This window comes from Silurus aristotelis (assembly GCF_946808225.1).
Source record: "Silurus aristotelis genome assembly, chromosome: 17".
Taxonomy (NCBI): domain Eukaryota; kingdom Metazoa; phylum Chordata; class Actinopteri; order Siluriformes; family Siluridae; genus Silurus; species Silurus aristotelis.
Genome location: NC_139590.1, coordinates 21,133,172 through 21,150,295, shown reverse-complemented (window position 1 = coordinate 21,150,295; position 17,124 = coordinate 21,133,172). Strand labels below are relative to the sequence as shown.

The 17,124-nt window shown below is 40.0% G+C and overlaps 2 protein-coding genes across 8 annotated transcripts in view; one reads left to right on the top strand and one right to left on the bottom strand.

Moving 5' to 3' along the window:
* Positions 1-5,872, top strand: part of LOC310739820 (putative methyltransferase NSUN7) — a 37,973-nt gene extending 32,101 nt beyond the window's left edge. For all 3 annotated transcript variants that reach the window (XM_083566036.1, XM_083566035.1, XM_083566037.1), the window contains 2 exons: positions 4,649-4,913; positions 5,179-5,872. In XM_083566036.1, coding sequence (XP_083422162.1) covers positions 4,649-4,913; positions 5,179-5,723 — 810 coding nt within the window. In that variant the 3' untranslated portion in view covers positions 5,724-5,872. The remainder of the gene's footprint in view (positions 1-4,648; positions 4,914-5,178) is intronic.
* Positions 5,873-7,314: 1,442 nt separating this feature from the next.
* apbb2a (amyloid beta (A4) precursor protein-binding, family B, member 2a) overlaps positions 7,315-17,124 on the bottom strand; it is a 29,683-nt gene continuing 19,873 nt past the window's right edge. For 3 of the 5 annotated variants that reach the window (XM_083566029.1, XM_083566030.1, XM_083566031.1), the window contains exons 9-14: positions 9,653-9,767; positions 9,066-9,138; positions 8,434-8,517; positions 8,229-8,344; positions 7,881-8,063; positions 7,315-7,568 (exon numbers count right to left, since the gene is read on the bottom strand). In XM_083566029.1, coding sequence (XP_083422155.1) covers positions 7,404-7,568; positions 7,881-8,063; positions 8,229-8,344; positions 8,434-8,517; positions 9,066-9,138; positions 9,653-9,767 — 736 coding nt within the window. In that variant the 3' untranslated portion in view covers positions 7,315-7,403. The remainder of the gene's footprint in view (positions 7,569-7,880; positions 8,064-8,228; positions 8,345-8,433; positions 8,518-9,065; positions 9,139-9,652; positions 9,768-17,124) is intronic. The other 2 variants (XM_083566032.1, XM_083566033.1) reach the window with 1 other exon arrangement.

The window sequence follows — 17,124 nt, the reverse complement described above, 5'->3', positions numbered from 1 at the left end:
ACTGTTCTCGTGTGTGTATATTTCAGGCAATTTACATAATAAGCATAAATATAAATTAGCTATTAGCTATTAAGTTCAAAAGTGTATTGAGGACTTATTTGTGATTACATTTATGCACAAGGGGGTAAGCAATTATAAACCAAAAAAACCCAGAAAAAATTGCTAATTGCTTGTGTGTGTGTATGTGTGTGTGTGTGTGTGTGTGTGTGTGTGTGTGTGTGTGTGTGTGTGTGTGTGTGTGTGTGTGTGTGTGTTTGCTCAGAAGGTGTTTTCATTAATTTCCCATAGCAGCAGCTTTGCGTATAATTCCAATCAAAAATTCAGATTACAGTCTGAGGTAAAACTGTAACAACGTTTAGAGAGAAAAACATTCATATCTGCGAGAACGCACTGTACGTGAAAACAGGAACGAACGGCTTTCGTACGAGTGTTCCACAACATGAAAGGTAACCGAGTTCATCTGATTTCATCCTTTTATCAGTGCTGCCAGCGATTGAACTCCAGACCGCTGAAATTCTCTCGGACAAAAAGGCTAAAGACGCGATTAGCACCAAAGGGGTGCGAAGACGGCTCAAGGTTGAGAAAGAACGCAGCGGAGAAGAGAAATAATGCGAGACAGATAGGTGGGAAGATCAAGAGAAAGAAATAAAAAAAAGACAGGTTTAGTTGAGAATAAATATAGAAGATAAATAGAAAGACACTCATACAAAAAAAAAAAAACCCAACTGGGAAATTCATTGGACCAACATGGCACCATAAGAAAATATTTTTGGGACTTGCATGGAAAAATTTATACTTTGATACATTATTATGGCAAAATGATACGGCATATACATGATATGGGTAATGTGAGACACTGCATGGCAGTATTGGAGAATTTGATGGATGGCCTCTGCAAAATGAGAAGATTTGCTGAATTAGCGTAGCAAAAATGAAAAATCTGAGAAAATGAGAATGAAAAATTGTGATATTTCATAGTATGAAAATGTCATGGATTACTTCAGCAGCAATGCAAAATGAGATGTCGGGATTAAAAGGACCAAATAGGCATAGCTAGAATATAGTCAAGCCTAGCAAAATGTGCTAAATTAGCAATGCAATTGGTGGTTTCACATGTCCAGCTTTGTACTAGTCATAGTTAATGAACTAGCATGAATTTTCTCATGAATTTTACACAAATATATTCAGTGGCACAACAGAATTGCAGAATTTGTTGAATTATCATGGGAAAATACGACATTTTGATGCATTAGGATGTCAAAATGAACATATAAATATATAATACAATAAACATATTGTATTAGCATGAATACATAGGAAGAATTTGAGGGATTAACATGGAGAATTGAGCAGGTGGGTAGCATTTACATAGAAAACTATCTAAGTCTGATGCGCTAGCATTGAAAATGTGAAAATTGATTGCGTTAGCATGAACAGGTGGGGAAAGTCTAAAGCATTAGCATGGCTAAATGGCTAAACCTTTTTTTTTGTTAGGGGTTTTTTTTTTCCCAGATTTTTTTTCTCAAGTACCACTGAAAGGCAGCAATCAAACCATCACACCACACGTCTAATGCTAAAACTCATCCAAAAACCTCGTATCCACCTGTAACCCTGCATATGTACATCATTCAAACTCTCTGTTTGAACGCTTTTCATTGTTGTTTTTGTTGTTGTTTTTGTCCATGTGTGAAATGATCTCACATTGCGCACATCAATCACGTTCGTTTCCGTCTCGACGCACCTGAAAATGTAATCAAAGCAATTTTAACGGCTGCATTCTCTCACCTTCTCGAACACATTCTGCGGTAAAAGCGAAGCAATAAAGATTATCGTGGTGCACTTAAAGAAAAATGCCTCATAAAATCGCAATTAGGCGCAAACTCGGAAACTCTACCCGTTCTCCAAAATCGGTTCCTGCTTAAACCGTAGCGTACAGTGCAGGGCTTTTATAGCGCCTCTGCACCCGAGGCCAATAAAATGCACTTTACTACACAAATGGAGAGGAGGATGAGCCTAATTCACCCAAGTAGAGTGATAAAAATCTTGTGAGTGTCTAGAATTTTTCAAGGAAAACCATTTCTAAAATGCCGCTAGCAAAAGTATCGGGACATCGGGATTTTTTTCAATACTTGGAAGCACACAATTGTATAGAATAGCTTTGAAATAAAATAGCATGAAATTTTCCCCTTACTTAAGACCCAAACCTGTTCCAGTATAACAATGCCCTGGTGTACAAAGTATATATATATTAGGGATTTAGTTTTAATTTTGTCACATACAAATACATACAGAGTCCGACATGCAGTGAAATGCTTTATACGACCGTTCAACATTTGAGCATAAAAAAAAAGAATAGAATATAAGGAATAAAAATTAAGATAAGTAGATAAATAAAAAAGTATTAACTATAAAAAATATAGACAATATATGTATATGCGTATGGCAGATATTGACAGTAGAAATTAAAGTGATTTATTATGATTGTCCTTAAAGTGTCCATATGCAGAATGCGGTATTTTACTAACAGATCTGAGTGAAATGTTGCGATATCTGATGATTTGGTCTCATTTCTGCATGCTACACTCTTTTACAACATCGTAAATTCGGGACTTAATGGTTAGATGCTAGTATGCTAACTCGCAGCCCTCGGTCATTACCATTACATTTGTCAGTTGCCTAGCAACTGAGATTTTCATGACTTTAACCACTTTCTAAACAAACTTGACAACGGGTTATTTCTTATTTATTTGGGTTTTTTTAACCTTGCGTTGGTGCTTGTTATGTTTGACAAATAACTGACCGGTTTTGTGAAAAAAGAGGGAAAGAGGGAGGACATATAGAAGGATATATTAAATAATTTATTGTTCGCTTGTCTTTCTGAGTTAGCATCAACACGGCAAGACATCACAACCCTAACACACACACAGGCATGTTGACATACTCTGTAAGGAAGATTGAATTATTCACACTGAGTGGGTAGATTTCCGCTGAGACAGCAGGTGACCCAGCAGGGTACACACACACACACACACACACACACACACACACACACACACACACACACAGCTGGCTTTGTGTAAAGATTACAGTTCTAATTAGCATCTTAAATGATGTACTTTGTGTATTATCAGTATGAAAGCAGAGTTCACACAGAGAGACCGATGTGCTAAAGGAATCAAGTGCTGAAAGCTGGAGACGTTTGCACTTCTAGGGTCACAGCCTTCAACAGTATGTCAGACACAAAAACATCAGATTAGCACTTTTCTTTTTTCAAAATGGCTGACACAGGATGAGATTTTTTATAAAAATCTTATCAGCCTTCTTGTGTATGGTACACCATTTCTAGAATTCTACTTATATCTATTTCCAGTAATGCTGAGGGCACACAATATGACTGACATTTTTTGGTATAATGAAGTAACTGCTTCGCAAGAGTTAGCTAAAGCGTGTGCCAACATGAAGTGCGAGGTGCTATCAAAAAGTTTTGAGACTAATGCCGCTACCTGGTTCTATTCCGACCTCGTGCGCTACCACGTCTGCGATTTCATCACGGAGAGAAAGTCAGAACAAAGAGCAAACGTGTAATTCTGGGCAAATCCGCCACAGAGACCTTTGACATGACGTACGCTTGACATACTGCACTGAGGCTTTCAAGGTGGTTTGAGTGGCATACACACTTAAAGAGCAGAAAAGAGATCAGGAAGACCTTCGACAAGCTCAACCCCCGAAAAATGACGAAACAGTTCGGCAACTTGTGCACGATGATCGTCGGGGAGCAATCCACATGATCTCACTTCCGCACCCACCCTACAGCTCAATGGTAAACATTTTGACACCATTGCGGAGATCCGGCACAAATCACAGAAGGTGCTTGACACTTTACGCAAACAAGACCTTCAGCACACATTAAAGCTCAAGTGGCAGGAACTCTGGGAATGCTGTATTGTTGTGCAAGGGGACTACAGTAATCCCCCGGTTTATCGCGGAATTGCATTTGCCACATAACTAAGCACGATAGACCAAAAACTTATATAGGGAAGTGTTGTTTTATGTTGAAATAATGAAATGTATTAATTAAAATATAATAATGAATTATAAAATGAAGTAAAATGTTGATACAGATTTAAAATTTTCTGATACCACTGATACGAACTATTGAGATTTCTGCTGCTCTGTGAAAAGAAATTACAACTTTAAAACCCGAATCTGATTGGCTAGAATCTTCTAGAACAGCATCTACAACTGTGGATCCGGAAGGGAGTCAAATCATATAAATCATACAAATATTTGATGAAGCTTACTGTAAGGAGATGTTTAGAAGGAGAAGGAGTCTCCAGTGTCACATTAAACTTGCTTGCAAGGACTTTCTTTCTTTTTTTCTTTTCTTTTTTTTTTATTGACATGAAACATGATTACCTTAATAACTAATGTGGTTGTAGCTGTAAGTGATAACAGGAAATGGCTTGTTTCTCCGGCATATACGGATAATTTAACTGTAAACTGTAAGGCATTGCTTTAGTATGAAAAGGAAAGAACACTTCGAAATGTGTTTTTACAGGAAAATCATCTGTAAATTGAATAAAACAATTGATTCAAACTAGACTCGAAGTATGTAATGTGCAAATGTACCACTTCATCCACTCAACAGCCCAAACCAGAAGTGACCGAGACGCCACAGGAAGTGATAGCTCGCGCCGCGGCTAGGGGCTTGCTGGACGGGATCCTGCCGACTCAGCCGAGCAAAAAAAAGGGACCTGGCAGACCGATTCGAAAAGGACTCAGGCAACAATCTCGCCGTCGAAACAACGCCTCCGTCAGCAGCCAGACGCAGTCTCAGAACCAGGAGGTGAAAAAGAATAGTTCGGCCCCGGGGACGGTACAGGAGAGGACAAACTTCACACACTCGCCTCCGGGTAACACAGTCTAACACATATATTTGAGAACTGGCGCCCCACAGTTGTCCCACAGTGTCTCATTTGCACAAATTTGTGTCTGTGTATGTCACGTGGATTCAATATGTGCATTACAAGGCCATAAGTTTTGTGGACATCATCCAGATGTGTTTGTTGAAGCTCCCGAATTATATGCCGTGTTTGCTGTCTTTCAGTTTAAATATAACAAGCAAGTTCATTTCAAACAATCCTTCTCAATCTCTCAATCTTTTCTTCTCATCTCCAGGAAAATGCAAACACTATTCCATGCACGCAACCACGACCGTCTCCAGTCTAAGCTCCGTCTCCCTTACCACTGGACCCACCTCCTCCTCCTCTACAGGCCTCACCATGTTCCATACAAGTTCAGCCTCCTCGATTACAGCCCCTGCTTCATCTACACCATCCAATACATCACACACCTTCTCCATCTCTACCACAGACGCTACCCCTCTCAACACACGCGCCGCCTCGTCCAGCAACAAACTTAGCGTCACCTCTTTAACCAAGAGCCCCACGCCGTCCCACAGAGCCCCGAATCGAACCGGCGGCCGCCGAGGTGCTGTTCCTGCGGTTCCACCCCCTGCCCCACCCAGAGGCCGACAGGAAATCCTGCATCCCGTACCGATTTCATTTCCTCCCATTCAGTTCCCAGACCTGTGTTCTGTATCTGTTCCGGTCAAGATCAAACCTCCGCTTTTGCACCAAAGCTGGAGGAGCTGGTCACGGCCTGCCCCGGTGACAGGCACACGATTCAGGGGTAGCATCTCTGACACACAACCACTTTTATAGCCATGTAATATTGCTAAAAAAAATACACTAAATGACTATTTTTTCTATAATAATAATAAGTATCTGTTTTATTCACTCTTGTATATACACTATCATTTTGCGAAAAAAAAAAAAAAAAAAAACTGAATTAAACCTTTAACACAGCTGCATTTTTTTGAAATGTCTTTATTAGCACAGGGACATCATGGACATTAATACGCTGAGATTCAGGGACACAGGTGAGTTACAATCTGCTTATAAACTGTAAGAAGCTTTTCTTTTTTTCCCCTCGCCACACCTCTGGGACTCAAGCTTTATTCAGAAACTTGGGGTTTATTATAAGATCAAAAGGTACTTCAAACAAATTAATAAGAGTGAGTGAATTACGCAACAGAGTGTACGTGTTTTTTTTTTTTTTATCGGAATTTTAAAACAGCTGGACGTGGCCACACCCATGATTCGCTTACAACACGCCCATATATTCACCACAGTAACATTAATCATTCTTTACATTTGATTACGTGTCCATTGTTGCTTAGCGTAGTTGTTAGGGAAGAGTTACGGGTTTAAACGGAAAGTCTGTTACTTTTACATGTCGAAATCGTCCACGTGTTGGTCAACCACATCAACAACAGTGTAGTCCATACACTATATGGACAACAGTATTGGGACACCTGAATTTTCCAGCCATGTGTGCTTCTTCCTCAAACTGTAACCAGAAAAAGTTTGAAGCACATAGAATAGGACGTCCTTGGATGCGATAGTATTACATTTTCCATTCACTTGAACTAGGAGACCCCAACCTGTTCCAGAATAACAATGCTCCTGTGCACCAGCTAAATGAAGATACTTTACATGGGTTGGATTTGAAGATCTCCTCCTGTAGAGCTATAAAACCCTACTGAACACATTTAGGATGAATTGGAATTCTGATTACACCCCAGGCCTCCTGCTGACTTTATTTATACTTTATTGTGGCTGATCTAGTGGAAAATCTTCCCAGAAGAATGGAGTTTAAATCTTATAGTGAGGTGTCCACAATCCTTTGTCCATATAGTGTATGTTGGTCCAGTTGTCTTCTTGTAATTCGCACCAGGACTGTAGCAAAGCTCAGGAAATGCAACAATACACTACTTCTCCAGTAGGGGGCTCTGAGAGAAGTGCAGTTTACGCGACAGATCTTGTGCTACATCACGTGCTACATTGATGCTTGTTCTCCAGGGAGAGATTTTCGGAGTAGAGGTGGTCTGACACCCCTGGACATTATTTTACCCATGTGCAATCGGTTTCCTAACCGAACCTGGCTGCCTCGACGTTTCATTTCATCTCACTGACCGTAAGTCACGGCAAAGTCTCGAACCAAGGCTCACAGGCCCAGACGTCCAGAACAGGCGTGAATTTTGACATGATCATGACATCAGACACGAAAAAAAAAAAAGTTTCTACACCGACATCAACATGATGGTAACGGAGCAACACGCAGCTCACACTGTGTGTCTGTCTGTGGCTTGAGTGTAATTGTGTGGTTTGTCCAAGGCATGCTTCATGGAGTCCAAAAATCGACGAATGAAGCTTCACCCCTAAGGTCATCTCTTCCTTCTCACTTCCTGTATTTCTTTGTTTCTCCTTGGCTGTACAGAGTTAAACGTTTGTTTTTATTTACACGTCCTGTCGGTGGTCGTAGGCCCCCGAGCCGCGGCGTCATTGGTGGGGCAGCTCGGGGGCGGGTTTCTTTTTCAGAGTGTCTATGATGGACTGGACGCCGCGCTTCACGCTGGTGGTCACGCGGCGTGTCACCGAGTCCGAAGACGACGGAGAAGAACAGGTGGAGGACTTCTGAGAGACCAGGCATTTCTGATAGCGCAGCTGGAGAAAGAGAGAGAAACAGAAAGTCAGAACAAAAGGTTAGTCCTGTAGCTCCAACTCAGCTATCATTGTTTAGGGTTTGTGCCATAAGTATTGGCACCCTACAGACCAGCACATATATTCCTATACGAACAAAACAAAGTCAGTTAACTCGAGTGTGTGTGTGTGTGTGTGTGTGTGTGTGTGTGTGTGTGTGTGTGTGTGTGTGAATGCAGGATGATCTATCAGATGTCGTGTGTGTGTGTGTGTGTGTGTGTGTGTGTGTGTGTGTGTGTGTGTGTGTGTGTGTGTGTTTGTGAGAGAAAGGCTTACCATGCAGGCAGACTGCATGGCTTCGGACACACTCCCAGCATTGGGCTCACACCAGAACACGTGACACTGGAAGTGCTGGTTTCCCGAGTCCATGATGAAGGCGAACGTGTGCACGTCACGCCCGACGCCCATAAACGACAGGAAACGCACACGGCACTCCACCAGAACTTCCTCCTCCTCCTCCTGCAAATACACACACATTTGAGTGGGTTGCTGCATTCATTTTATTTCATCTTTACATTTTCTTGCTGTTTTGTTAAGGCCTGCTTCCCTCTCCAAAAAGCAATGGAGGTGCACATCCCTACTACACACGCATCTCGGATAATGTGCATTGCTGAAGAAAATGACCTTCTCTTTGATAACGCTGACTGTCGCCTCTTCCACATTCAGCAGCACTGCGGTCCAATCATCCTTCCCCGTGGATGACACCAAGCTATCAATCGCTCCATTTATAATGTCCATCCCTGCCAGACAGAGAGAAGTAGAAAGAGAGTGAAATTGTGTATATGCATATGTATTCGTGTGTGTATGTATGTATGTGAGTGTGTGTTACCTATGGGACGAGACACAGAGGTCATTCCCAGGTAAAGAACACGAAAGCTCTGTTGTAGTTCGGTCTTTGGTGTGGGAAAGTCTACTGAGAGAAAACACACCCACACATGACTGAGAACTTTTCAGAGCTGCACAAAACACTACTTATTGAAAGAAGGACAAAAGGAGGGAAACGAGGAGCTGGTCGAATAAACAAAATATTTGTTTTTAAAAAGGCTGAAAGGAAGGAAAGAAGGACATGCAGTAAGGAATGAAGGAAAGAGGAAAGAAAGGGAGGACATGCAAGAAAGGGAGTGCAGGAATGAAGGACGAGAAGAACAGAAAGAAAGGAAAGAAGGACATGCAGTAGGGAATGAAGGAAAGAGGAAAGGAAGGGAGGACATGCAAGAAAGGGAGTGCAGAAATGAAGGACAAGAAGAACAGAAAGGAAGGAACAAAATGGCACGAATGAAGGACATGCAGGTAAGGAGAGATAAAGAAAAGGAAGACGGAAAAAAGATAAAGAGAACAAAATGAAAAAGTTAAAAGCGTGGAAAAGATGAACAAATCTTAGGGGAGCTCATCTTTAGCATTCAGTTACTACTCTTCTCAAGTACACACTCCACAGGGCAGTAAATCTTGCCGTGCCGTTACCTTGTAGCGGGACGTCGGTACTGGACAGGGACGAGCCGCTCGCCGTTTTCCCGTTCTTCTTCTCCGCCATAATCTGCAGGAACGCAGCGCACAGATCAGCCCTCGTAAACACACACTCCACACAAGTATACACTTGGGACATCACAAAACACAGACTTTTCCCGTAAATGCTAATGAACATCTATTAAAAAAAACACACTGTTCAACAAATCACTGTTACTTTATAAAACATACTCACAAACTGATGAGTATTCTGTACTAGAGCTGTACTAAAATCTATAACCCCCAAAAACTGCCCCAATACAATATCCTCAGCCCCTCATAACCAATGTGAAACATAAAAAAAAAAATACAACTTATAAGTTTAGGTTCGACCATTAGATATAAATATATTTTATAATCACAGTAAGGCCATAATGCAAAATCCACCAACCCCTCCCTCCCCCCCCAATCATTGCCCCCTTTGCCTAACAGAGCACGTCCATAATTCATAGCCCCCCCCCCCCCCCCCCACCTTCCTGCCGCCGCCGCCCTCCACCATGGACCTTTATCTCATTTTCTTTTCCGAACAAAAGAAGGCGTCTCACCCCGGAGCAGATCTGATTCAGGCTGGCAGCGATGGCTTCAGCAGAACTGTCACACTGGAACACGTGACATTTCAGCACATGTGTGTTTTTATCCCGAGCCACGTACGCGAAATCCCTACAAAATAAAAATAAAAAAAGAGACATCATTATTTGATCAGTGACCAGAAACCAAACCAATCCTTATCGCCAAATCATGTGTCTATCCATACTGCAACTTCATCGCAACATTTACTGAATGTTGTGCGTCAAGTGTATCTAAAGCTCTAAATATACCCCCAAGCACAATGTTGAATAGGGATACTAAGTAAATCCCAGTGCACTTTGGGATAACACACACCACCGCCATGCAAACTGAGAATATCTTTTCAAGTTTATTTTGTGCTCTAAATATGGAATCCCTATACACCAACAGTGCTTTTAACTCCAGAAGTGTAACTCCCTTCTGGGTGAGATGCATCATTTCACGTGTGAAGTTGTTAAGATGCAGAAATAAGTCTCAGACGAAGTGTCAGAAATACGAGGTGGGTGTAGGATTTTCATTGTTCACATCTCGTATGGAATGCCGGACGAATCCCGCTCTCTACTGCAGAAATGTTGATCGGTGCTGCCTTTGCCCATGTAAAGTTTGATCAGTTTCAAACCGCTACAACAGGCTTGAACGATTCTGCCGTCGGTTGCAAAAAAGGTTAATCAATTCTCCCTGTTTCCACAGAACGACTGATCAATGCCCCTATTTAATACAGACGATTTGCCCAAGCCTGACCCTTCCCACTGAATGTTTCAGCAATCTCACCTCTTGCACTATTGCAAATAAAACATGCAGAAAGTCCTGCCAAACATTCCCTCAGCTTTGCCCCTTCATACTGAAGTTTTAGCCAGTCCTGGCTCCTCATGCAGAAAATTGGACCAGTTCTGCAAAACATTGAGCAGCTCTTACCTCTCAATCTTAAAGTCTACTCAGTGCTGGCTTCTCCTTGCAGAACCGTTTGACCAACCTCCCCCTCCCCCATAGAAGTTTCAACCAAACCTGCCAACTATTGCAGAAAATCTGCAACCAATCCTACCTGCTAACACTTGAAACAGGTTCTACTCTTTAATACTGCAATCTGACCACCTTTTTCACATTGAGTTAGACCTCCAACTCTAGCCCTAGAAGCTCCCAGTCCTAAATATATTCACTAAAAGATGCTGCGAAGATCATAGCACATTAATCGTAAGCAGAATGAAGCCAAATTTCCCAATGAATAGACCGCCAAACGCAAATAACAACATAACCGATCAATTATTCATGCCGTGAAATCAAATATGCATAGAGTGAGCCCGTAGTGAAACACTTGTAATGGGAAAGGCTGCTGAGTACTGAAGAAATCTGGGTGTAAGAGCCACTCCGAGCCTGAGAAATAGAACGAAAAAGGAGAAATGCTACCGCAAGTAAAAATAAATAATTTATAATGTCAAATACCCGAAAAACAAGTTACCTCTAGTTATTACTTATGACATGGCAGCTATAAACGGTCTTTCCTTCACCAGCATCCCATTTTTCCCTCTATGAATAGTTAAAATGCAACACTGTAATGCAGCATGAAGAAAACTTCGAAACCTTTTCATCTTCTGACTTTCCCAAAAACTTGCAGTGTAACGAACAAAATCTAGTCAGGACTTACAATCTTAATTCTAGCGCTAAAAATCGTATTGATCTGAATAAAATACTATGCAAGAGCAGATTTGAGGTTATGATTGTGTTAAGATCTTTTTTTCCCTTATTTAGGTAGTAAAATGTAAAAATTTGAAGCTTAATTACATCAGAGACGTCATTTGAGGTCTCGTATTTTTTAAGGTCGCCCAGTAAAAACGCTTAATAATCCCACAGGACTTGTTCGTTAGTATTATTTATTCCGAACGCTTGTTTTTTATGTCGACACCAACACAATTATTTACAACCTAAAAGACAAGTTTGATTTCAGTTTCTCATGTTGAATATTTTTCAGTGTTCAGTGAACAAAACACATTCAATAACGTTTGATGTAGCAGTAAGTTCAAGAATTTTGAGACTCAGCAAGTAGTAATTTTTGTTTTTAAGTTGAAATGCTATGTTTTATATAAAGACAGAATATATAATGACGATTCTCAAATGAAAAGGAATTCAATTGTTTAGTTGCTCTGGTTTTTAGATCTTTTTACACAAATTAAGGAAATCAAACTGTTTAGAAAATAAGCTGGTTTTAAGGTATTTAGATTAAATTGACTGCTTGGTATAAATGTTTTAATGCTTATTTTAAGATTTTTTCTAAAAACCTTGATACGTTTTCTGAATTTAAGAAATGTAAGTAATGACTGTATGTTAATGCACTGGCAGAGTATTTCACTTGTTTCTACAGTAGTCTGGATCTGAAATGGTGCATTTATTTCTCATATTTAGACTTATTTTTAGCAGTGTGAAGACTCCTTCCATTAATGTTTATCACGTTTGAGAAATCAACAGCGCTGTGTAGCGTAAAGAGGAAAAAAATAACACAATAACACAGTCTACTGTTCATCTGAGTGTGAGCTTCTCGAATCGAACTGCTGATTGGTCAAACGATTATGACTTCATAGCGGGGAATATATTTACTCGACTCGCATTTACGAGTTTCTTCTATTTACGGTGTCTCCGTAGCTCTCGCACATACACACTCGGTAACGAAGAGGGAATACTTCTCCTAAGCAAACACTACAAATTCAGCAGACTTCAAAGCATGCACTGAATTATGGGATATCCGATGGGACACCGAGTTGCACTCGTACAGAGTGGAAATCTAACCTAAATACACAGCGGGAACAAGAAACATCCATCTTGTTAACTGTGCAGTGTGAGTGTGAGTGTGTGTGTGTGTGTGTGTGTGTGTGTGTGTGTGTGTGTAGGATAAGTGACACACACTGCAGCAGCACCTGCCTAGAAGCAACTGTGTTTGGAACACAGTTCAGGTAGATAGAGAGCAGGAAAAAAACACAAGAAACTGTGTGTGTGTGTGTGTGTGAAGACCTTGGCTTTATCGCTGTACCCTCGTGCTGTATTTATGACTCTATTACCCACCATGTCTCTTCTTAATTGTACTGTCGAATTTAAAGTCAATAGTCCAGTGTGTGTACGAGATTTACGTGACTCCGGGTTTGTGAGCAAACTCGTCTTCTGGTTTCAGGAAGTGTTTGTGCTTGACAGACTGTAATATGAGAGAGAGAAAGAGATAGAGAAAGTGTGTGTGTGTGTGTGTGTGTGTGTGTGTGTGTGTGTGTGTGTGTGTGTGTGTGTGTGTGTGTGTGTGTGTGTGTGTGAGCCTGAGTTTAAATCTCATCTGTCTGTTTACGTTCCATTACTGCACTTCCTCAGGGACACACTCTCATTACACTGCTACACACCTCGCTATTTGACAAGCTGAACACACACACACACACACACACACACACACACACACACACACTATACTATTGAGATGCATTATATAACATGCACCATGTGTAGGTACAGCATCTAATTAAAAGGGAAAAGAGAGAAGAAGTGAGAAGAAACTGTTGCCAATTTCGCGTAAACAGCATAAAGAGATCAAGGTTCTGAAACTCGCACAACTACGATAAGGAAAGGACGGAAACACCTAAATGCATGTTGTTATAAAAAAATACATCTAAAGCAGGTTAGTGTGAACCTTTGGAATATTCTCTATAGAATCATGTTTATCTATTTATTGTTCAATTTCATGTTATGGAACATCTGTGCAACGTGTTCTAATGTTAAAGCAGCTGTACAGAGTCGGATGGAGTGAAAAGAAAAAGGAGGATTCGTTGAGATGGAAGAGGAAAAAAATGGATGTGGGAGGAAAGAAGACGAGAGAGAGGAGAAAGACTGAAGACGAGGTGAGTGAAAGAAGGGAAAAGGGAGATAAGATGAGAAAAAAAGAGATGAGCAGAGGATGAGAGAGGGATTTGTGTATGAACGAATAAAGGAAAAGGGGGGGGAGAAGTAAGGAAGAAAGAGGGAGAAAAGAAAATGTACATGGAAATAAGAAACGAATAAGGAAGACGAGAGGAAGAGAAATAAGGTGGTATAAGCAAAACAGGAATTGGTTGAAAAGAGGGGGATTTTTCTCTGTTTGGGTTTAATGTGTGTGTGTGTGTGTGTGTGTGTGTGTGTGTGTGTGTGTGTGTGTAAAAGAGAGAGAGAGAGAGAGAGAGAGAGGGAGACTGGATGTCAATCAGGCAGGCCTGCTAATCAATCCGAGTTCCGTTTATTTAGACGAGTTCGCCTCTGCGCCATCTCATCAATCACTATCCACATCCGTGTGCCCTCTCCAATCGTTTCTTTCCGTTCACCCGTCTGCAGACATGAAAAAAAGAACTGCGAGCCTCGAACCCAAACTGCAAACGCTAAAAGCACAAACCAACATTTGTCACTGCTACATAAATTATGTAATAACGTTTGCTATAAAAAAAAAAAGAGAAAAGAATCGCAGCCTTTCTTTGCACTGCGACACACTGAAGTACACAAAGTACCGAGGGAGAAACGGAGAGAGGAATTTGCATTTAAATAATCAAATAAGAAGAAAAGAAACGAGAGAAAAGGGAATTGCGAGAGGGGAAAAAAAAAGAAGTGAAAAGTAGAGGAGACTGAATGATGGGGTGAAGACAGGGATGAAGGACACAAAGAAAAGGAGGCAAGGAAAATAACATGAGTCATGAAAAAAGTTAATTGAGGAAGGACAGGTAGTATGATTGGGAAATACAGAAAAAAAAGGGAAGGAAGTAAAAGGAGTGGAGGTATGGAGAGGAAAATGAGGCAATGAATGGAGGAAGATGTCGTCGAGGAGGATGAAAGGAAACTAGAATGAAGAGGAAATCATTATAAGAAGGGGGGGGGGAGATATAGTCAAGAAGGAAGGAATGTGATGGGAGGTAAAAGGGAAAGGGAAGCATAATAGAAGGAGGAAGGGATACGCATTGGAAATGTGGGGAAGAAAAAGAGGACGAAGATATAGTGGAGGAGGAAGCAAGAAAAAAATGGAAAGTGCAAGGAAAATGAAGCAAACAACAAAAATGGAAAGAAGTATATCAGATAAAAAGGAGGAAATGCAAAGGGAAAATGAGGTAAATAATGGGAGGATAGAAGAGAAAATATTGGAAGAGGAGAGGAAGAGAGTATTCATTTACAGAGGTTAGGGTGCAGTACAGGATCTGTATTAATTACCTACTACAATAATTATGTCAGTTGAAGGTCCTTGGAAGGTGTGTGTAAGTGATAATCTGCTACGCTTTGTGGCCATTAGGCTAATATCACTCCTCAATTACCCATAAAGATTGTAAAGTTGTTTACATGATACACTCATCTGCTCTCCTGTCACACACTGCTCACCTCCCAGACTGTAAATCAGCCTGCACCTCATTACCCATGAGCACCTGCTCAGCACGTTCACACTACATCACCTAGAAACCCTAAAACATGCAACAAAGCATCTGCGTCATCTTGTTAGCGTGTCTCAAAATTGTAAAAAAAAAAAAAAAAAAAGCCTGCTGTAAAAACAAACAGGAAAATAATATTTTGGAAGTTGAAACAGATAAAAAAAAATGTTTTCCCCCCATTCCTCCTCTATTAAATCTTCCTGCCCTGTACTGTTCTTTCTTTTTCTTCATCTCTGTTATTTCCTATTTTTTTCTTTTCATACTCTTTATTTTCTCACCATATCATTGCATCATTTGCGCCTCCCTCTTCCTTATACTTAATCTCTTCCCTACTTTACTTCCTCTCCTCTGACCTTTTGCTTTTTTGGGACTCACCTTCCTTTCCTCGAGGCTAGTATAAACTTCCTAGCAGAGCTAAGCTACATGAATTAGGTTCAGAGTATAATGTGTAATCATCACAACTTTAATGGTAGAACATCGTATTCCAGCAGAGGACCAACACATTCCCACATGAACATGGCTTTTTGAAGCATTGTGCAATATAATATCAAATACAGAAACATAAGCAAAAATGCTAGCCTACAAAAGATTCAGCAGGCTTCTTTTTTAGCAGCTATTTAATGGATAGTGTTAAAACTTAGGAAGAAATTGTTGTAATGGTAGCCTGATGCCCTGTCTTTTATGTTGGTTGACTCAAAAAAAAACAGTTGCTGACATCACTTAATAATGTACCATGAGGTAAATTTGAGGGACTAAGCTAAAAAATGTTTTCTAAAATCACAATGTATCATGAGGTAAATCTAAGGTACTAATCTTAGAAATGTTCTCGAACCTCAAAAGATACCATATCATAAGGTAAATCTGAGAAACTACGGTTAAAAAAAAGATCCCAAACAAAATGTGAAAGTATCAAGCCAAAAAGCATAGCGTGATACTGTATTGTGAGGTACATCTAAGCAACAATATCTAAGAAAAACAGTCATTGAAATCACATGATAAGATATCTTGACGTAAATCTAAGTGACTAAGCTAATGAAAAAGTACCTAAAATTACCCTAGTAATCGAATTTTATGTCCGGTTAATGTTTTTTTTCCCTCAGGATTTGTTTTACAGCAAATAAAATGGCACGTATATGACAATTTATGTACTTTATTTTACTCAGTTTAATCAGTGTTTGCTTGTTTCCACATACCCATGACTTCCTGCTTCTGAAAACATTGTCATTTGTGCACAGTAAGCACATAAAACAAAAGTATAGCTCCATTTAGGAGTTACATTTGTCCAGATTTAATTTAATTAAACCATCACGTTAAAGTGTAAACAAATGTTTGCGCATCGTGTCAAATTTAGTGACTGTAACGAGTGGCTAACGTTAGCCTGTCTGCCAGTTGTCTAGCTGAGCAGAGAGCGGTGTGAAGAAGAATTTTTTTAAATGTGACTGATAAAAGAAGCTTGCATTTCTTTTGTTTGCAGATCAGTCTTTCCATGCATCATTATAGTAGTTACAGAGCACCCTCAACAGTAACATTTAGAAAATGTATTTTTATACACTGCAGCAAACTAAGACTAAATGAATATAACTGGGTGGAGGATAAACCAGAATCCTACTTCTAATATATAATAAAATAGTTTGTCTAAAATGAGTATTAGAATACTAGTTCAGGGCAAAACAGGATCCACTTGCTTTGGATCTTGCATAAACATATTCTAACTCTCTAACTGCCCAATTTTCACAAAAAAGCTAACACCAAATGTTTCACACCTAATTCGCACCCAATATGAAGCATAGTTCTCACATTCTAAAATTATATATTTTATATTAAATATGATATAGCAAGTGGATCCTGTTTTGCCCTGAACTAGTATTCTAATATTCATTTCAGACAAACTATTTCATTATATATTAGAAGTAGGATTCTGGTTTATCCTCCACCCAGTTATATTCATTTAGTCTTAGTTTGCTGCAGTGTATAAATTTTTTTTTTCTAAATGTTACCCTATATATATATATATATATATATATATATATATATATATATATTAT